The sequence below is a fragment of the Euphorbia lathyris genome, chromosome 1 (genome assembly GCF_963576675.1).
Source record: "Euphorbia lathyris chromosome 1, ddEupLath1.1, whole genome shotgun sequence".
Lineage (NCBI taxonomy): Eukaryota > Viridiplantae > Streptophyta > Magnoliopsida > Malpighiales > Euphorbiaceae > Euphorbia > Euphorbia lathyris.
The window spans coordinates 71,622,626-71,645,035 of record NC_088910.1 but is presented as its reverse complement, the minus strand read 5'-3'; the positions used below and the strand labels follow the sequence as shown (position 1 = coordinate 71,645,035).

At 34.1% G+C, this 22,410-nt stretch overlaps 2 protein-coding genes across 2 annotated transcripts; one reads left to right on the top strand and one right to left on the bottom strand.

The window, feature by feature from the left end:
- Positions 1 to 5,959: 5,959 nt before the first annotated feature.
- Positions 5,960 to 8,756, top strand: LOC136201721 (uncharacterized). Its single transcript, XM_065992260.1, has 4 exons — positions 5,960 to 6,128; positions 7,508 to 7,562; positions 7,628 to 7,811; positions 8,385 to 8,756. Exons 1-4 carry the CDS (start codon positions 5,973 to 5,975, stop codon positions 8,425 to 8,427), a joined length of 438 nt encoding a protein of 145 aa, XP_065848332.1. The 5' UTR covers positions 5,960 to 5,972; the 3' UTR covers positions 8,428 to 8,756.
- Positions 8,757 to 12,153: 3,397 nt separating this feature from the next.
- Positions 12,154 to 21,415, bottom strand: LOC136201705 (plastidic glucose transporter 4). The gene is made up of 14 exons (XM_065992259.1): positions 21,047 to 21,415; positions 20,658 to 20,938; positions 20,436 to 20,550; positions 20,190 to 20,257; positions 19,663 to 19,795; positions 19,475 to 19,574; positions 19,270 to 19,382; positions 17,512 to 17,605; positions 17,261 to 17,414; positions 14,523 to 14,669; positions 14,369 to 14,442; positions 14,002 to 14,090; positions 13,784 to 13,898; positions 12,154 to 12,833 (listed from the first exon to the last, which is right to left on the bottom strand). The coding sequence occupies exons 2-14, from the start codon at positions 20,929 to 20,931 to the stop codon at positions 12,651 to 12,653; spliced, it is 1,659 nt and encodes a 552-aa protein (XP_065848331.1). The 5' UTR covers positions 20,932 to 20,938; positions 21,047 to 21,415; the 3' UTR covers positions 12,154 to 12,650.
- Between the last annotated feature and the right edge of the window lie 995 nt (positions 21,416 to 22,410).

The window sequence follows — 22,410 nt, the reverse complement described above, 5'->3', positions numbered from 1 at the left end:
TGACTTAAACTAGCCTACAATAATGGGGTGAGTCATCCAGATTAATTGAAGCTGGTGGGCAATATGGTTGAGATTATATTAAAACGTATTACTTACTAATGTGGTTAGTAACGTAATGCAACTTAGCATAACGTAACATACCTTAGCATAACAAAACGTAAGGTAACGTGACGTAATGTAACCTAACGTAATATAACGTAACATAATATAACGTAACATAATGTAGCATAATGTAACATGTGATGTAACGTAACATAATGTGACATGACGTAACGTAATGTCACATTACATAACATAATGTAACGTAATGTAACGTAACGTAACTTAACGAAACTTAATATAACTTACTGTAAGATAACTTAATGTGACTTAATTTAACGTAACCTAACAAAATGTAACTTAGCATAACGTAATGTGACGTAACGTAACGTGATGTGACGTGACGTAACGTAACGAAACGTAACGTAACATAATGTAATGTAACGTAACGTGACGTGACGTAACATGATGTGACGTAACATAACATAACGTAATGTGACATAACATGATATGACGTAACGTAACATGATATGATGTAACGTAATGTAACATGACATAACATAATGTAACATAACGTGACGCAACGTAACATGACATAACGTAACGTAACGTAACGTAACGTAACGTAACGTAACGTAACGTAACGTAACGTAATGTGATGTGACGTAATATAACGTAACATAACATAACGTCATGTGACATAACATGATATGACGTAACGTAACAGGATATGACGTCACGTAATGTAACATGACATAACATAATGTAACATAACGAGACGCAACGTAACATGACATAACCTAATGCAATGTAACGTGACATAACATAACCTAACGTAACTTAATTTATTGTAACTTAGTATAATGTAACTTACCATAATATAACGCAACGCAACGTAACGTAACGTAACGTAACATAACGCAACGCAACATAACGTAACGTACCGCAACGTAACGTAACGCAATGTTGCAGTTGTAAATGAACTGAGCCTCTCATGAGCGGCTTGGTGTTCGGCTCGATAAAAGCTCGGCTTGGCTCGGCTCGGCTTGATTTTTTTAATGAGCCGCTCGTGAGCATGATGTTCAGGCTCGGTTTGTAAACAAGCCGAGCTTGAGCAGACCAAAGCTCGGCTCGAAAGCTTGCGAGCAAGCTCGATTAGAGGCTCGTGAACAAGTTTATGAACAATCTCGATAAAAGCTCGTGAGTCAACTCAATTATAATATTTATATATTTAAAAAAGGGGGAAGTACAAAAATAAACCTTGTGGTTTAGGTCATTTTCAAACATAGACTATGTGGTTTAAAAGTTGGCTAACAAGTATATTGAGGTTCATTCCATTAGCAAACACAATCCAAATTGACCAACGATGTTAAAAAAAGGTCAAAAGTCAAAGGAAAAAGAGTTAATTTTGTCCTTATATTTATTTATTTTATAAATTAACCCCCTTATTATCTAATTATCACAAATAAACTCCAACATAAAAAAATAAAAATCAAATACACAGTCTTCTTCATCTCTCTTTAATTTCTTATTCAACCATTCATCATGCAGTTCAATCTTGCAAAATGATTCACATAGAGACGCACTTTAAGAAAAAGATCAAATTTCAGTTTGACCCATCGAAATTACCAGCAGTTTAATTGCAATTACTTGCTAGATTAAACAACTACTCATCTATAATACTCAGCAACCAAAGAATTCAAAACCATAAGGAATTAGCAAAATAAGCCAAACGAACCTTGCGGACAAGCTTCCTATAGGAGCTCTTGATTTCATGCAAAGTTGTATTCTTGGAAACATTTAAAGTGGAATAATAATTAGAAGCAGCTGCCCTGATGGCCCAATTGCAACGCTGACACTTCACATTGGAGAATCCGAAGTTTGGGTTCAAGAAAGGAGCTTTTCTGTTGAAGAAATCCGAAGCAACAGAACCAAAGCTCGGAGAGAGAAGTTTAATACTGGGTGAAGCAGTGCATAATTTGAAACCAAAAGAAGTGGGTTTCATCGCAAAATCTGGAATTGAGGAATTGGAAATGGGTTTTAGAGCAACATTAGTGGGTGTTACAAGCTTGTTACGTAAACAAGCTTGTAACACCCAACCACTGAACCTGTTGTAGTTTTGGTGTTACAAGACAAGGTGAGTTACATACGGAAGGAACAATCAAATTGAAAAAGTCACACTTGAAATAAAAAGCAGTAAAATGGGTTTTGTACATCACGCAAGCTTAACAATTGGAGAGTGGATTACATACACTCTATATGGAGAGTTAACTTTTTTCATAAAATATTAAGTGGCAGACAATGAAAGGCCCCACTCTTAATTGCTGCAGGTTTCATATTTTAAAAGGTAACTTTTTATTATTTATAAAATCATTTTGGTTTTTAATTTTTTATAATAACATCTTGTAACAAAGAGCTTTAGTGGGTGTTTTTTACTAATGTGTTTTTATGCTGATGTGGCACTATTTTGCAATTTTGTGAGTTGCAACCAGTAAACTTGCTCTTAGATGGGGACAACATGGGACTTGAGTTTCTTTTGTTAATTCAATTGATTTTAGAGAGAGAGAAATTAACAAAAAGGAGAGAAAAGAGACAAAGAAGAAGAAAAATAAGAAATTAAAGAGAGATGGAGAAAATGATGTATTTGATTTTTATTTTTTATTTTTGGGTTTGTTTGTGATAATTAGATAATAAGGGGTAATTTATAAAATAAATAAATATAAGGACAAAATTAACACTTTTTCCTTTGACTTTTGACTTTTTTTTAATACCATTAGTCAATTTGGACTGTGTTTGCTAACGGAATAAACTCAAGCTACATGTTTGCCAACTTTTAAATAATATAGTTTATGTTTTAAAATGACCCAAACCACAAGATTTATTTTTGTATTTTTTCCTTATTTTTAACAACTGATAGTTAAAGCCCAAAAATAACTTTTTAAGGCTCTTAACCGCTCAAACAAACCGTAATTGATATAATTATATTTGTTAGGGGTTAATAACTTATTTATAGAGAAGAGATCAGGTGTGACAAAAATCTTATGGTGTCCCAGAGCTTATGGTGTGACAATGACCAATTTTGTAATTAAGTAGGGGAATGTGGCAAATTTATAAATAAAAGGAAAAGAAGATGCGTATAAGAGAATGGAAGAGGATGATGATGTCAGTGCTGATGTCATCGTAGGAGAGAAAAAATTGTATTATTTTTTTTTCTTTAAATTCATTTTTCCGACTTTCCCAACCTCGTTTTTCAAAAAAAAATTACCGTTGGACTCGTCTTAATTAGACGGTCATTTTTAAGATCCCAAAAGCTCACGTAAAAAAAATTCCGGTGACCGGAATCCGGCGATCCTGTGGCTGTTTTTCTGTGAGAAAAAACCAGAAAATGTAAAACATCATTCTAAGAAACTTTAATTCTTGACTCAAAGTTAGATTCCTTACGGTTTAGTCCCAATAAATTATTGAAGTATGTAAAATGGATAAAATTAAGGAAAATGATTTATTCGGACTAAACTGTACGACCCAATGATATAAGTATTTTGTTGGAACAATATAACAATTCTGTTGGAACAATATAACTATTCTGTTGGAAAAAATGGTACACTGATTTGAAATAATTGGTACACAGATTTATTCTGTTGGAAGAATATAAGGATTAATTATGTTGGAACAATTGGTATACTGAGTTGGAGCAATTGGTACACTGCTTTGGAATGATTGGTACACTGATTTATTCTATTGGAACAATATAAGTATTATGTTGGAACAAATGATACACTGATTTGGAACAATTTTGTACACTGTCGGAACAATATAAGTATTCTGTTGGAATAATTTAAAGAATTTTGTTGGAACAATATAATTATTTTATTGGAAAAATTGATACAATGATTTTAAACAATTGGTACACTAATTAGAACAATTTGTACACTGATATAGAACAACGTGCTGGCGTCCAACAATATGTGCTTGTTTTTCCAACACATAGTGTTAAAAGGTAAGACCAAAAATGTGTCCAGAAAATTATTAAAAAATTCCAAAATATGTAAAACATTATTTTAATAAACTTTAATTCTTGGCTCAAAGCGAGATTCCTTACGGTTTTGACCCAATAAATTGTTGAAGCATGTAAAATGGATAAAATTAAGGAAAAAGTTTTATTGGGACTAAACCGTAAGCAATTTCGCTTCGACACAAGAATTGAAGTTTCTCAGAATAATGTTTTACATTTTCTGGAATGTTTTGAGAATTTTTTGGGCATTTTTTTTCTCGCTAAAAAACGTTCATCTAATCGCCGGATTCCGTTCACCGGAATTTTTTTTACTTGAACTTCAAGGATCTCAAAATGACCGTCTAATTTAGACGAATCTAACAATATAAAATTTTTCAAAAAACGAGGTTAGAAAGATCGGAAAAGTATATTTAAAAAGAAAAACAATTTTCTACCTCCTTACCAAAACTATGTAGTTTTATTATGTCACACTATAAGCTATTTGTCAAATCATAAGCTCTTGTGACACCAATCTCACCCTTTTATTTATATATGTAAATTACTTTTACATTTATATAAAGTTTGGTTATAACTGATATTTTTTTTAAATAACCGAATCGATTATTATCAACTAAACCAAAATTAAAACTCAACCAAATTAAAATTTCAGTTTGTAATTTGCCATCCACACAAAAAATTAAAATAAAATAAAGGTTAATGTGGAATAGTTAAGGGTGTCAATATGGGTTCGCGGGTTGTAAACGTGCCATGTCAACTTACTCAGGTGACCCATTTATCCCAACACTGATCCAACCCATTTAATAAATGGGTCGACTCGGCACGATTCATTTAAGAAGCGGGTTGAACGTGACAACCTGGCTAACCCATTTAATTTTGCAACTTCATATTAAAAAAAATATTCAACTAAACAAAATGAAAAAGAAAATAAAAACATGCATAATTGCATATGAAAAAATAAAATCCAATACAAACTAACAAAACAAATTCAACAAGATAACATCAAAAGTCTAAAATCCAAAACAACAACAGAATTAGTATCTTGTTCATTAGTCTTTGATGCAATGCATTCCAACTGAGTCATCAATTTCTTTCAACCTATCCTGAACTATTAAATTTAGAATGTGAGCAGAGCATCTCATATGGAAAAAATATCCACGGTTTAATAGACCACCCTTGCTATTCAATAAATTTTTCAACAAGTCCACATATGTATCATTTGCACTTGCATTATCCAAAGTGAGTGAAAAAATTCTACCATCAATTTTCCAACCACACAAGAAATTGTGAATTTTTTCACACAAAGCTACACCATTATGTGGAGGAGACAAACAACAAAAGTTTAAAATTCTCTTTTGAACATTCCAATCTTTATCAATAAAATGTCTGGTCAAACAGATATACTCATCTATTGTAATAGAAAACCAACAATCAGAAGTTAGACATATCCTACTAGAAGTTGACTCAACAAAAGACTTACTTATAGCTAGAGACTGAAGTGTTCACCAGATGTCAATGAAGAGAGGCAGGCAGCACAAATTGTTAGGGAAAGAAAGTTAGAAACCTAACGTGTTCTATAATCTACTAATCTGTATATATATTAAGGTTAAAAATTAAAATTACTTTAATATCCATAAAAAAATTTATATTTACATGATATATGGGTTAGATGGGTCGGGTTAGATGGATTCGCGGGTTGGGTTGACACGACCCATAAACTCGTCTAAATTATACGGGTTATAACGAATTCACGAGTCAACCCGCGACCCGACCCGTTTATTTTACGGGTTAAGCATGTTGACCCAAACCCATTTATCTCAATCCTAATTCGTTTAATTTCCATGTTACGTGAATCGTGTTATAGTGTTGTGACCCATATTGACCGCCATAGTAATAGTGAGAAAGCTAACATTGTCGTTCGAGAATGAGGGGAACAAACAGCGGTGAAAAGATGAATAGAGAAGAGGAAATAGAAGAAGAAGATGATGAGAGAAGAGAAACTGCTTTAACATCAACACCATCTTTACAGCCGGGTTTCAAGCCCACTCGTATCTCTCAAGATCAGGTTTCCAAGCTCCATGTATGATCTCAAAACCCTCATTTGTATTAACATCTTCATTTGATACTATAAGGATCCATTTTTCTTTTCTTCTATTCATTTGTCCATTGGAATTTCTTCTTTCTTCTGTGTGTGAAAGTTGAGTTATAAGCAATTGGAAGGATTGAAGTTACTTTATTGTAATTGGTTCGCATAATTTTCTCTTTTTCAAAGTTCTGAATATTGAACGTACGACTTTCCATTTTCGTTCTCACTTTCTTTGGAATAAATCATGTCCAGGACATGAATTCAAATGAATTCTAACATTTTTATGTAAATCTTGTAGCTCCGTCATGGAGAACTTCCACTAGCTTAGTAATGAGCATGCTGTGGGTTATTCCTGGTAAAATTATGAAAACCTCCAAAGGGAAATTAGAATGATGGTCGAACTCATCATGCTAAAAGTAGTTTGATTTTTGATTTAGCCAATTAGTAAAGTTGCCGCACTTTATCCATGCAGGACATTTTTATTGTTATAATAGTATGCATCAAGTCCACCTTGTCTGGGCAACTCTGCATTTCGCGAATCCAATGTTCTCTCTTTGAATTGTTCATGAACTAAAAAGTAGCAGCATGGAGTTACAAACCTATTGGTTGAATATGGTTAATGTAGTTTGTTAGCTGAAAAAAGACCCTTAACAGGGTGAAGTTGCTCTTGTTAATTATTATATTGGAACAAATGGCCCCATAGTCTGGTGGTCTTCGCATTGGATTTACTTGTAGGATCAAGTTCCTATTAGGTCCATTTATCTTGCTTTGCTATGAGATTGACACTTCTTTGGAAATTAAGGTGGAAGGGTAGTAATATTTTTCCTTCGTTATATAGTCGGAGGAACTTTCATTTCATGTTCCTGAGAAGAAAGTTCTACAAATATTGTTTTGAGAATGCATACATAGTTAGCAATCAGTGTGATGCATTATTCCTGTTGTTGGCTGTTTACAATGAATTTCTTGATGGTCAGCAATGCAAGTGGTGGTATTTTGTTTTCTATTGTACATCCTACAGTAATTCAAATTGGTAACTGAAATCTTTCACTTAATTTCCTTGGTTGCCCTTATTCGTGTTAACAAATGATGAGGGCATGTATGTAGTGGCTGAGGGAGAAAATGTTAATCATAACAAAGTTAACATCATTTTTGTGCAAGCTTATGCCTTGGAGAAGTGTAATTTGAACACAAATAATTGCCGGTCTGCAAAGTTAGAAGATAATCAGAAAATGAAGTACGGGGTGTTATGTGAGTGATAAGGAAATGCAGAGAGAAGCATGTTTCACTCTAGAAGAATTCTTAATTTTAATATATATGTATTAGTTTATTCCATATCAATTATTTATTGAATTTTTAATTGTTGCCTCTTTTAGGAGCTACATAGGAGGAGATTGAAGATAAAATCAAAGATTCACAAGAAATTAAAAGGTGGCTTTGCAAGGTGTTACTGTATTCTTTGTTACATAACTCATAACTTTATATGGATTTTTCAGATGGCAATGGCAGGTCTTATTGCAAAGACCTGAATCATGATGACGGTAAAACTTCAGTTAGCGAAACTGAACACTCAAAGGCCTCTGACTTGAAAAGAAGCCAAGGCAACATTGCTTTCTCTGCTCAGCAAAACAATGTGGCAGCACTTGATTTACAAAAGAAGCGTCAGAAGCTATATTGGGGGTATGTTTTCCCATTAAACACTTGCTATTGATTATCTTAAGACAATTAAGATTTAACATACAAGTGTAGATTCTTGATATGTGGGATTCTTAGATTTAAGACACCTTCAGGGATGCATGTGCGCACATCTCTGGTATCACTATTTTTTCCCTGATACCTTAGGGTTATTTCAATTGTAATGTTAAATGAAGAAAAGAAAAGCAGAGATGGCAATACCTAATGTGTGAAAAATGGTTGGCCATGCACATTAGTGCAATTGATTTTTCGGACCATTGGGAGTCTTTGAAACAATGCGCTGTAAAGTGGGTTGGCATCCCTCTTCCTTTTTTCATGAGCTTGAATCCTATCTGGAATTTCAAAATTGATCCGCCAGGATTTCTCTTGTTATACCTTTTGTATTTTACTGGAAAAAAAATTGGACCATTGGAATGTGTTTTATTATGTTCAGGAGCATGTGATTTTGACACGAACCTTGCAAATTGCAGTTAGCTTTGGTTAACTATGACATGTATGTGGCTTTTGGACGAACATTTATCGTTTTCATAATGGTCTTTATGTTGTTTTGTTATGCAGGCTTGACACAAGGGAAAGATGGGAAAGGAAAGCAAACATGTAGAAATCACCATGCATATGAAAGTCCTGCTCTCAGACAATGCTCATAGTGTTTTGCTTTGCATGTTGAGATAATACATTTAAATTCAAATCAAGCCATGAAGAATATCCTATAGCTTCTTTCAAGAAAAGAAATATCATATACCTTTCGGCATGGTACCAGAAGATGATATGAGAAGAATATAGGTTTAATGAATCCATCTGAAGCAAATATGTTTTCCATTTAAGCCAAGAGCTGCTTGCTGTTTTTATTCTGACGAATCATGTCTGAAATATACCTTTTACTAGCCTCAAAATACGCCTCAAGTTCAATATTTGGGGACTGGCCTCGAATATCTGGTATTTGGTATTTTAGCCTATCAGAAGCAATGATTTGATTACTTCTATTGTGTTTAGGGCTGCCAAGCCATAATGGATCAATAATACTTGTAATGCGATTTTCTCTATAGTTCAAAAAGTAAAGTATGACTCAACAACTTCAAATTGCTAATAATCATTCAAATCCACAAAATGAAAATTCTCAGTAAATATAACGACTGATTGCAAATTGCAAATATTTGAGAAGGGGCTCAAATTATTATAAATTTTACTGTTAAGGTAAAATCATATCTAATTAAAAAAAAATTAGAAAATGGGTTAATTGTAAAACTGGTTCAATTGAGAAGTTTGTTTATATTTTTAGACTCATTAGAACACATCTTATCAAACTAAACACTTTCAAAGTGACTCGACGGGGGAATCCAGGCTATTCAGAAGAGTCGCAACAATTCTCCAATCCTAACAAAGTAGTTGCTCCGGAATGCAATGAACAACAACGATTACTTAGGATCAGCTTGCGAATTTGTGGCACCGTAGTAGAATCATTACCATGAACAAGTTGTTATGCGAAGCAACTACAGACACCTTTGAATGAGATTTTTGCTGCGAACAACTGCTGCGAATTTCGATGGATTTTTGCATCAAATTCAATAGAAAAGGTCGGAAAGATGGTAAGATTCAATCTCCTTGCATCTAATAACATGAAATCGTGTGATTTTAGGGATTTGCTAGGGTTTAGGGTATAGTTTTTCGTATAATTTAGGGTTAACATGATTTTTAGTAGCATGGTTATGCATTGAAAACCTATTTAGAATGTATTTGCATGATTGAATGTGTTAGAAATACTCTTATTTCAGCAGCTCGATAGTTTCAGAGTTATGAAAACCTTTCGCAGTGGAAGCAATTACAGAAGAAATCCATACAAGTCATTTGAATTTTCTCCGCAATGAAGGTTTTTCATGACTATGAAAACAATTGAATGGAGAAGTATCTTCGCATACACTGCGAAGGGATTGCAGGAATTGTGAAAACAATTGCCTTCGCAGTTTAATCATATGTTTTGCAGTTGCTTCAACTGCGAAATGTTTTAACCTTGTTTATTTTCGTAGTTGGGTTAACTGCGAAGTAGTTTTGTTTTCTTGTTTCCCTTACATTAAATGCCAATTTTTTCTATAATGTGAAGGTTTCAACCAAGAATTCTTCTAAGAAAAATTCTAAGAGAAGAAAGAGAGGAGTACCTCTAGACCTGAAAGGCATCAAATGATTCAAGTATCCCTTTAACTTGAATGCAACGACATTAATCATAATGAGTGCTGACTTGAAGGTAATGAAGAAAGTGAATAGTAAATTGTCAAAAAAATCAGATAGAAATATGTAAAAGGAGTTCTTTCGGACATTTGGTGGATAGGGAACTGTTCACATTATCTGATATCGGAATATCCTCAACGTACTTGAATACAACTTTCAGGGACTTGTAAGATAGAAAACAGTTAGATAGGGGGCCGGAGACCGGTGAATCCTCTCCGATGCCTAAATTAGTACGGGAATACAAAGTTTAGGGAGAATGTAAATGAGTTTGCATATATAGAATTGTGTCCCTTCTTCTTTGAATTGAACTCCTATTTATAGATATTTGGAAATGAGTTTGGATACACGTGTCACCACCATATTGGTCTGGAATCTAAATTCCCGTACCAAATGGCTTTGGCGCGTGTTTGAGGTCCAAGGCCACTTATCCCTGTTATTTTTGTCAAAAGCCTCCAGGACCCTTAATGGGCCGATCCAATAGTATGGATTAATGGCCTTTTGAGAACCATATGGGGCCCAATCTTCATTATACACCATATCATTATCTACTCTCAGATGTCATGATATAATAACTATAGAGATTACTTAACTTAAATCGGAACATAGAGAGATGTGGTTCAATGTCAAAAGAGTTGAACTCAAATTTGGAGATTTGGAGTTCGGACTTATCACTAAATTGAGATTTGGTGATATGAAAGCAATTTTTGCAAAGGATAAGTAATTTAAAGAAGAATAATAGATTGAGAGATAGCTTCATTCCATATCAACTAAGTGGGTTAGTACACGCATTTCAGGTATGATTATATATGTTGTTGAATTTAGATTGGTACCAACATAGTTTAATTGATTTGAACTTTTGTACAAGTTTGGATACTCGAGAATATATCATGTACCTTTAAACTGATCACCTCTTTTGATGCACTAGGTACCATAGGAATCATAAGTGCATCATAGACCTTTGGCAACCATCGAAATGGACCAGTATTTCTTAATAGATACTTAATTGGACATGGTCTGGTCGTGTATTTATTTCGGAAACACCTTGACGATGAGGTTGTTTCTGCCGAATAGGTTGTTCTTCATCATCACCATCATCATCATTGGGGTTATAAGGACCCCAAATAATTTCTTCATATATAATTTCTTTGGGATCAAAAAATGGATTCTCGATTATATCAACTAAATCAAGGTTGGATGTGAGGTTGAAATTCATGATCTTTTCTTTGCCTAGCTGATGAGTGTCAACTTCAACGGTGAGATCACAACTTGATTGAACTGACACAGGGTTTGGACGTATAATGTCTTTCGGGAGGTTACTCGTCCTCACATTCTTCTTCTTCATAACTCGCGGTAGTTGTGCATATATTATTCACGATTCAAAAGTAACATATTGCATCGGTTATATTCATTGAGCAATACTCTATGAAGCATTGACCATCGTTGGAATCAACAATGGGTACTACTAAGTCAAGAATTTTGTTTGGATCGTAACTTATTTACGTGGCCATATGTAGGTCAAATGAGGTTGAATCAACACGTGTAAAAGTGTAGACTCTTGTAAAAACTCGAAGTTGACTTTTGTTGAAAGTCGAAGCAACTTCGATTTATTCTCACGTATGTCATGGCTTTTCCTTCTATTTTCCATTGGCCGTTCCACGTGATCGCACACAAAACATGATTGGTTGACATATTGCTAGTGTTGATAAACAAACACATTGTCAAAACAAATTAAAGAAAACAGTAAAAAATATCATATCATTTTCACAATTCAAACAATTGTGGAACAGCGCAAAAAAAATCCTCCGCAATAGTTTACATGAAGAGTTTGAACCTTTCATTGAGGTATGAAATTGAATTGCATAAAGGATAAGAAATGAAGTATAAATGGTGTCAAGTGATAATATATATATTAAATGTATTTTCAGAAAGTAGACAATAAAAATGTCTAGTTTAGCAGTGTTGTAGTCGATCTAAAAATATAAACATGCTTCTCAAGCAAGTATTGCAATTCACCCTGAGAAAAATTAAGATAGTAATTATTATGAGTTATTTCTGCATCTTTTACGGCTGCCATTAGTGAGTGTTTGAACTTGAATACTTGAGAGAGTATTTGAATTTGAATACTTAAGAAGTTAGAAGTAATACACCATCTGCCTTTCAATTACCTCCATTACATATCCAATTCATGCTTCCTGGGGTTTAAGAGGGAATTCCTGGATATTGTAACCAAAAACGCCTATTTTGCATCTGATCCTTGTTACAATTACACCACCTCTTCAATATATATACATGAAATTCGACCAAGAATCATACCAAAGAAACTCTTGAAAACATTATGATTTAGATTGAACTACCAAAATTTGTGTTGCTTTCAGTTTCACGATTACACAAGTGGTAATAATGATAGTTCTCTAACAGCTGATTGCAACTAATTCAACATTTCAACATTTCGAAGGAATACGGGGCTCAAGAAGAAAAGCCTCATTAGAGGGGGGGGGGGGGGGGGGGGGGGGAAACCAAAAAAAAAAAAAAAATCATAAGGGGGATCTCGTATCACAGAAATTATTAGCACGTGAACTTTCGAGGAGTATCTATATGCGATCAAGATAAAGGGCTAAGCTCTCGCTCGATTTCTTCCAAGGATTTTCCCTTTGTTTCCACAACATTTCCTATTATGTAAAAAACGGCAAGAACACAGATAGCTGAAAATCCCAAATAGACAGTGCTGATCCCAAACTTGTTTACAACGCTCAAGAAATAGAGACCTATGAAAAAATTCGAGATCTGTTGCCAAACAAAACCAAGTGTTATTATACACAATTGAATTCACAGCTTCCATCAATTTTACTATCACGAATCAATTACGACTAGCATAAATATGGTTTTACATGACAAATACATTGATTACATTAGCCAAGTGGTTATTTGATTTTGATCTGAACTGTAGTCACGTTCTATTATTGTCCAGGTAATTGCTAACTTGCCTAATGCTTTCTTATTCATGCCCTTGAACTTAGCACTAAATCAAATTTGCGCCTCTAGCTAAAAATACTTGAGAACTTGCATAAATGTAACATGAAAATACTTGGTACAGATACAACATAGAAATGTCTCAACTTGTAACAAATGTAATGTATATTCTTTTAGCCAAAATTTGACCAAATTAGCATTGAAATATATTGTGCACTTTTTAACTAAGTTTTTTCTTCATTTTTATATTTTATCTGAAGGTATTTTTTATGTGTTGTCAAATTCTAACAGTTTGATAATAAACTAGAATATTTTAATCCAATTCTTTCTAATATTAGATCATCTTACAACATTAAGAGATTCAATTAAAATGTGTACATCACTTTTACTTATTTTTATTTAAGGTATTATATTTTTATGTGTTGTCAAATTCTAACAGTTAGGGGATAAGCTAGAATATTTTACTCCAATTCTAATATTAAGATCATTTTACGACATTAAAAAGTCCAATTAAAATGTGCACATCACTTTTCAGTGACAATCTGACAAGATTTCAGCACTTTTTAACTAAATGAGCTTTTACATTTAACTGACAAATTAAGGTCTAACGACTAAATTGGCATTTACTGCTAATTTCAGCGGATATAGATCAAAATTTACCCACTAGATTCTAGTGCCAGCCATCAAATTCTTCTAACATAATTTTCTTCGTTTAAGTAAAGCCTCTTATATTTAGCATGGAAATTTTCTTCTTCATGACTTACCCAATGCATGCCCATGGATAAAGAAACAGCTTTCGCTCTGATTCTGGAGGAAAATATTTCTGGCAGAAGAAGAGCAGGCACAGGCCCAGCACCAAGTGAAAAAGACAACACGTAGCTGCATTTGAGATTAAAGATGTTTAAGTGTTATCAGCCAAAAGAAAAATAACCATAAACTCCAGGAGCTTTCACTAGTCCATGAACGAAAATTCGTATCTTACCAAACAGTTCCAAGAACAGCAAGGGTGCCAGAATACGGTGCCAGAACCTTCCAAGTGAAAGACAAGGAAAGCAGCAACATGGAAGCAGCCTATACAAGCAAAATGCACATGGGAATGAATAAGAAATGACCACATTGAGGATAGGCAGCTATATCAAGAGTAGAACCCAAATAAAAATTACAACAGAATAAAATAAATTAAAAACTTGAATTTTCAGCAACAAAGCTGTTGGGATAAAATGTAAAAGTTTGTAAAACCAAAATGACTGAAGAAGGTAATCTAAAAAGGCTTTTATGATACATGCTCGACCAGAGAAATACTATTCTGAAAATATAAGTAAACTGCTGAAGGCATTTCATAAACATACCATTCCACAAAAACTTGTAATCAGGAGACTCTTACGTCCTTGTTTGTCCATTAAAGATGACGCAATAGTTGTTCCTGGAAGAGGCCAATAATGTTAAAAGAACCTTCAATTTTCCATCCCTCTCAGCAAGAAAGAAAGAAAACAAATCAAATACCAAAGACATTTGCTGCCCCAACAAGTGCACTTGCTGCAACATCAGATGCAATTCCAACACTGCGGAACACAGCAGTAGAATAATACACCACAGCATTTATCCCTGCCATCTGTTGGAAGAAGAAAAGTGCCACACCCACACTCACGACTGCATGGCAGAATGCTAGTTAGATGGAACAAAAATATAGTAAAATAAAAATAATACAGTAACCAAAGTGCAGGACCATCTTAAGAATATACCTTCAAATTTCATTTAGGTCCTTTACAAGTGAAAGCGCTATATTTTGAAGCCATAATATCTAAAAGGGCTGAGCCTTAAATGTTTAAGCCGGAACGCAGTTTGACTAGCCCAACTTTTCTTATGTTAAATATGCAGGAGTTAATTGATAATAAATTATTTAATTAGGATTGAATTGAAATTAGTACAAAACATAACATACTCACTCCTCACCATCTCACTTCAATAATTTTCTCTACACATTCACAAACCCAAACACCTATTTATAATTATTTTTTGTCCGTTGTGAAACAATCCATAACCACAAACTTATATATCTGTAACAATCTTATTTTTATATTTTCTAAGCTAATAATATTCTAGAATATCCTAGTAAGTGGTAGACTAATCTTTTGCTTTTCAGTCGTCGGTGATGGACATTAATTAATACTCGGCACCAACTTTTAATACCTCGTACTTGCTTGCCATCCCACATTGCATTTCGAATTTTTCTTCCATAGCCTTTATCCACTCCTTACTAGATGATGCTTCTTCATATGTTGTAGGCTCCTTTTATCATAGCTTCTTCGATCACTACATTTAGCATACTTAAGATTAGGTCTTTGTTTTCTTGTTGACTTCTGCCAGCTCCTATTATCTTGCCTTTCCTTGCAAGACATGGCATGCTCATGCTCTTCTTGATTGCTTATGACATGATCAAGTTTTCCCCCCTTGTTAGGAACGTGACTCCTTGTTTGTCTCGATCGATCTATGTGGCCTTACGCATGTTTGCATTGGTTGTCATCAGCCTCTAGCCAATATTGGAAAGCCATCCTTAGCTTAGTCAATTTGCTCAAGCTCTTGACTAAGCTTCAAGTAGCATCAGCTCCTTGATGCTTTGCCCCTCTTAGTCTTTTTTGTTTGTTGTAAAAACTTTGCTTACCTTTTCTCGACATAAAAGGCCACCTTTAGACATGTTTTCCTTCTGCTCCACTTTCCCCTCTAGTTGCTACACCTTGACAACTCTTTTGATGGGCCTATTGTCTTAGGCTCCACCTTTCATTTTGGTGGCAACCTCTTCCTTATTATTGATGGTCTAGAGTTCACCACTCTCTTAGGTGGCAGCCTTTTGCATGGTGATTTTGGTTACATTTCCACCAACGTCTTTAGTGGCAGCGTGTGCATGTCCCACTTTCCCCCTTAGTGGCGTCGTCTCAGTCACCGCTTGATGTTTATACTCCAACCTCTCTCTTGATTGGTAACATCTCACACGAAGCTGGTGGCTCTTTTTGGGAAACTCCCTTGTCATCCTCTTTATTGGAAGGCCTCAAGTGTTTTCTCTCATAAATCTTGACCAAACAGATAAAATTGCATACGAGTATTCCAAGTACTATAATTATTATTATTAAGTTTTTCAAAAGTACTCACCGAGATACACATATTGGCTATGATGACTTGGTTATCAACTTTAATCAACCAAGTATGGCTCCGGACTAATAATTTTTACCGTCTCGGACTGCATGTTAACAATACCTCGTACCACCATGATCCGGATCGCAAAGTCCTAAAGCACTCGATGACATGTCCCTAACCGTTTACTCCGTTTACTCTGATACCATTTGTTGAATATGGATGACTTAATTGATAATAAACTATTTAGTTAATATTTTGTATAGAGGATGACTCAATTAATTTTGCTGCACACAAGACTCACCACCTCACTACCCAAACAACTATTTAAACTTAATTTTGTCGGTTGTGAAACAAACTGTAACAACCTATAACCACAAACTTATATATCGCAAAGTCCTAAAGCACTCGATGACAGGTCCCTAACCGTCTGCTCTGATAGCACTTGTTGAATATGGATGACTTAATTGATAATAAATTATTTAGTTAATATTGAATTAAAATTTGTATAGAACATAGATACAAATTTCACTTATACACCCCCTTGCTACTCAATTAATTTTGCTGCACACAAACTCACCACCTCGCTTCAATTATTTTCTCTGCACATTCACAAACCCAAACACCTATTTATACTTAATTTTGTCGGTTATGAAATAAACTATAACAACCTATAACCACAAGCTTATATATCGGTAACACTCTTATTTTATATTTTTTTAAGCTAATAATATTCTAGAATATCCTAGCATTTGGTAGACTAATATTTTGCTTTTGCTGAACCTTCTTTCAAACGTCAGTGATAAATATTAATTAATATGTTATTATTCATCATCTCAGCATTACTAATATTAAGAATCAAATAATTACAAGTTCAACAAAACCTCATGTCAGATGTGTTTATGTGGTCCATTTACCAATGCATCAATAATTAAGTAAAATAAAGATATTTGCAGTTAAGCATTTAAAATTTAGGAACATTGAAGACCTTGAAGTGAAAACAAATTTCAACACATGAGACAATTATATCATCTGCTAAAACTTTCTGTTCAACAAACAATCCACAGTTTAAATATGAAGCAAGAAACAAACTCCATAACTGTTACAGATACCTTTCCAATAGCGGCTGCTAAATAGATCAAACCATCCTGCTTCTGGCTCACCAGAACCCTGACCTCCAGCTGCCAAGTCTTGCATAACCTCATAAACTCTTTCTTTTCCATAAAGTGTCTTTATGGCCTTCTCTGCTTCAGAAATTTTGCCTTGCTGCAAAACAAATTGTAGTTAGTAAGAACAATAATCTAAACATGATTGCGAGAAGAAACATTAAAATAAATATCCAAAGGCTTAAATGAGAGATAACCTGAAAAAGCCATCTAGGGCTTTCGGGAGAAAATGACATTCCCAGTACCAATAGGACAGCGGGGACAACTGCAATACCAAACATTGTTCTCCACCTAATAGGCAGCATAAAAAGAGAGAAGTCAAAAAAAAAAAAAAAAAAATATATATATATATATACACATATATACATATATATATCTCCATGGAAAAAATAACGACTTAAAGAAGCAAGATGTCATACACGAATGAGAGTAATATAATTTTAAAAATAAGTAGCCACCTGCAAGCTATCTTAATACATATGCTCTGTGTGTGACAGCTTCATTTCAAAACCTAGTAAATAATCCACATAAAATCATCACAAATGATCATTTAGAAAAGAATTTGTATTTAGCATGCAAGATAAACTTCTATTTTGAATGCTAGCAAGAAAAGGGATTATTACTTTTCCTTTCTCGTTTTTTTTTTTATCAATACTTCACTTCCTCTTCCATTCTATTTTCCAATGCTTCATATTGACAAAAAAAAAAGATTAAAACATAAAACACTTCACTAAAACTTATCCATATTTAATATCATCTTGTATATAGTCTGTCATGAGTTGAACATTCAATTGGTCATTTCTAGAAGCTGGTAGAATTTAACCAAGACCATAAATTAATCTAACATTAAAAAATTTAATACTTCATAACCTTCACAAGATTTAGGGCCCGTTTGTTTCAGGTGCTCCTGTTTGCTGTTACGGATAGGCAGCAGATATTAGTTGATTTTTATCTAAAAAGCAGTTGTTTCGAATTTTTACCAAACGCTTTTTGTATCCAGTTTAGACATAAAAGGCAAAAAGCAGTTCCAAAAAATGGAAACAGACGGGCACTTAAAAATTCATGAGGTCCATCCAGATCATGATATCATTAATCCTCAATATTCCTAATTGTTGTTCGCTGCCATTCCTTCAGCTGAGAGCTGAAACATGAATTCCTACACTTCCAACCCATAATTGTTCCTATCTAGCTGTTGCTCACCATATGGCAATAGAGACTCGTGCGACAATTAAATATAATTTCCATATTAACCTCATAAATTATGTACTTGTCCCATAAAGTAGTAAATTTTCATCAAGAACCTCCAACTAAGACTGCATCAACTTAATGACATTGTAGATGTAAGCTTTTCTCCGACTTTCTTAGAAAAGAATTTAAACTATCCTGCTCGCTGGGGCTAAACTTGGCTTCAATATTCAGATCATCCACTTCTTGACAAACAACTTTGAACAGAAAAGTACAATTTTATGCTGATTTGGGGGACAGATTTTCTAAGACAAAAAAAAAACATAGATTGACTCTTCCTATGTTTCACAAAATCATCATTAGGATAACAAAATTTCCAGCCTGCATATAGGCTTTACACCATGGCAGAAGATCATGTTAATCTCCAAAACCTATGATGCCTATCCAACTCAATGAGCATCTCCAAGTAAAACTATTTTGAAAAGAGAAAAGTCCCCAAAGCTTTTTCTCCCCCACAACAACTTAGCCAGAGTGCTATATCAAATTGCATGCAGCAACAAATGAATCGGAATCAGGCCAAATTTGGTATGCCATTTTCAAGAATTTTGGTGTAAGTATATAAAGTCAACAGATGGTGGCCTTAGGAACCAGAACTATATATAATACTAAGAGCAGCATTGCAAAGAGAAATAACGATATATGTTGAGTTGTTGACTTTGCATAAGAAAATCAAGCATGGAACAGGAACAAAAGATCCAAGCTAGACATACCATGAAGGATTTCCTGCTAATGGTAATCCAGCCACCATTGCCAAAAGAATCCCAATACAGATGAAAAGTTGGTTTATAGACCCCAGTGCACCACGAATTTCAGTTGGTGAGATCTGACCAAAGCAATAACTGTTAGTGCATTAGCTCTTGTGGACAATCCATAGTAGCAGTAACATCAGTTTTGACTTTTGAGATAAACTACAACCTCAGATATGTAAAGTGGCACAATAGCAGAGGATATTCCAATTCCTATACCAGCAAGTAGACGGCCAATTATCATAGTCTGAACACTCCGTGCTGTGGTACTGAAAAATAAGGTAAAAGATTTTAGTTTTGGGGGGAGTATGATAGATCAGAATTTCAGAACCAAAAACACAGCGAGAAAGGACATACGTGAGAAATGCTCCCATTATGAGAGGAATGGCATCTAATTGAAATGTTCTTGTTCTGCCAAACCTGTCTGCCAATGCTCCACCGGTAAATGTACCAACAGTGGCACCAGCAAGTAGTGTGCTAACAACCCATCCTGCTCAATGTTGCAACATGGAGAACCACAAACGATGTTAATGATAATTAACGGCTAATACTGTAAGCAAAAAAGAAGATGAAGAAAGAGATAACCAATTGTAATCTTGTATGTTGCTAGAAAACTTCTGAATAACACTATTTTTCAAAAAAAAAAAAAAATCCTTGATGAACAAGATTGGATATATCAATTCACCTATTTTCTTGGCCTTAGGAGAAAAAAATAACATTCTGCTGTTTATACCAATTTTGCCAACACTATTACTGTTAAGCTTTATCTATGCATTCTCTGCTGTTCAAGTTGTTCAAGTAATCAATGCATGTTATGGCTCAACCAATTAAATGAGAGAGCACATGAAAGCAAATTCGGGCATCTCAATTCCGTTTCATCTTACCCTGTACGACAGTGTTTTCAACAATTCCAAGATCCTTGGCAAGATACTCAAGAGCACCATTCACCACCCTGAAGCAGCAAAGAAATGTGAGCCTAATACTTAAATAATTCAATAGCAGTAGACACCACCAAGACGATCTTAAATCCATGACAAACAAAAATTTGAGAACAGCAAATACGGTACAATTGACTAAGGCGCAAAATATAGGTAAACAAAGAATAATTTAGAGTAGTCCTTTAGACATACGCCAGATGGTAACCAAACAAGATCGCTCCTAAACACGCAACACCGACAAATGGCAAAACAGTCCCAGTAGACTTTTTATGCGGATTCATAGGAGCGGCTTCCTCAATATCTCCACCTGGAATCGAATATTCCAAATGTCACTCATAAGATCACTGCAACCGTCAATTGAAATTCCAAACAACAAAATATCTAAGGAAGAAATCAAGATTCAGACCAACTCACCGGATGCTATAGCTTTAACCGAACGGGACCTTGAAAAAGCAGTTCGCACGAGCTCGGTTCCCATAGAAACGGAATCGACGCTCCGCAATCCAAAGCAATTAGTATGGGCACTCATGCAACCGTTCTCGTTCAAAGAGGACACTATTACAGAGCTTCTTTTCCTAAAACCACCACCGAGACTACCAGGAGCAAGAAGTCTCCACCGTTTTTGAGACTCAAAACCAACGTTTAAACTACTACCGCTGCCTTTGACTGCATATATTGAAGTCTGCATTTTACACCTGATTTTAAGATTCAACGCATTAAAAAAAAAAAAAAAAAAAGTCAAAAATAGCTTCAAAAACACACTAAAAAAAGGATCAGAAAAGGAAAGATTGATCTGAAATTACCAAATCGAAGTGAAAGAGAGTAATGAGCCACTTTGTGAATATTGACTAAGACTTGCTGTGAGTGTTTAAGTTTGTTTATTATGGTTATTCTAGCGGAAAGGAGAAAAGAAACTTTGAGAATTCCGTCGAGGGAGGAAGGAGGAACAGTTGACTTGCTAAGAGCTCATCGAACAACAACAAAGTTGGTGGAGAATTCAATCTTTTCTTTTTCCTCTTTTGCATTTTTTTTCCCTAATTCATCTTCTCTCCTCTTGGAATATTTTTAGAATTAAAATAAATAAATATAATCATGAAAATAGATACTTCTTTTTACAAAAAAAAAGACAAGGATGATTACGAGTAAGCGGGGGGGTTTTGGATGAGAATCGGGTTGCGTTAGTCAGTAGAAGATGTGGGAAAGGAGGGGGTGGGTTGCACTGCACGTGGGGTCTCACACGCGTTCTCTTTCTCACCTTTCTCCTGTTCCTGCTCCTACTCTCTTTCTCTATATCATAATTACCATTTACTTTAATATATACACACTTTACTTTCATAAACAAACGTTTGAAAATTTCAACTTAAAAGTCATGGGAGCGAATAATAATAAATAAGATTAAACTTCTAACTACATTTGTCCGAGCAAAATGGGATCGATCCATCTTTAGCTAATAGCAGTAGATAAGAGACATTAAAAGTAGCATAAATAATTTATTATTTCTCTCGCCAAACACATTTAGTTTTTTTTAAAAACATATCATTGGTTTTTATCTTTTATTACTATTTTTATTTTTTTAATTGTTATATTCGATATAAACAGGTAGATAAAAAATAATAAATATATCACATTATAAATATCTTAAAAATTAAGATATTTTTTGGTTAAAAATTTATAAAAGAATAGATAAAATAGCTATAGGTTAACAATGATAAAAAAAAAAGTATTGTATAAATTATTTATTATCATGAATAAATTGTGATTTTTAATATTATTCTTTATCATTTCTTCATTAAAAAAAACTCTTTATCTTGGCATTATAATACTTTGAAATTAGCCTCCCAATGTTAATAATATAAAAATAATAGTAATGTATTAATTTATGTAAAACTACACAAATTTGGAAAAAAGAAATGTCACCCAAATGTTAATAACTATAAACTGATTAGAAGGTGCTATGGTAAGGAAGGGAATGGGAATAGTTGATTTGTTTGGTTAATCTAATTTAATGTAGGAATGGAAATGTGATTTCCAAATATACGAATCTCGTCCATTAATCAAAATTTGACTCTCTTTCGTTTATTAAATTTAATAAAAAAATTATAGTATATTGTTAACCAATGTTATCATAATCATGACCGGACATCAAATCAGAGTTATATTTTGGTTG

What these genes read in the sequence shown, in the direction of transcription:
- LOC136201705 (XM_065992259.1), bottom strand. Translation starts at nt 20,931, where the DNA reads ATGCAGACTTCAATATATGCAGTCAAAGGCAGCGGTAGTAGTTTAAAC. An exon ending in ATAATGGGAGCATTTCTCAC is followed by an intron (nt 19,575 to 19,662) that starts GTATGTCCTTTC and finishes CTTATTTTTCAG; the next exon opens with TACCACAGCACGGAGTGTTC. An exon ending in TGGGGCAGCAAATGTCTTTG is followed by an intron (nt 14,443 to 14,522) that starts GTATTTGATTTG and finishes GGCCTCTTCCAG; the next exon opens with GAACAACTATTGCGTCATCT.
- LOC136201721 (XM_065992260.1), top strand. Translation starts at nt 5,973, where the DNA reads ATGAGGGGAACAAACAGCGGTGAAAAGATGAATAGAGAAGAGGAAATA. An exon ending in GATTCACAAGAAATTAAAAG is followed by an intron (nt 7,563 to 7,627) that starts GTGGCTTTGCAA and finishes TGGATTTTTCAG; the next exon opens with ATGGCAATGGCAGGTCTTAT. An exon ending in CGTCAGAAGCTATATTGGGG is followed by an intron (nt 7,812 to 8,384) that starts GTATGTTTTCCC and finishes TTTGTTATGCAG; the next exon opens with GCTTGACACAAGGGAAAGAT.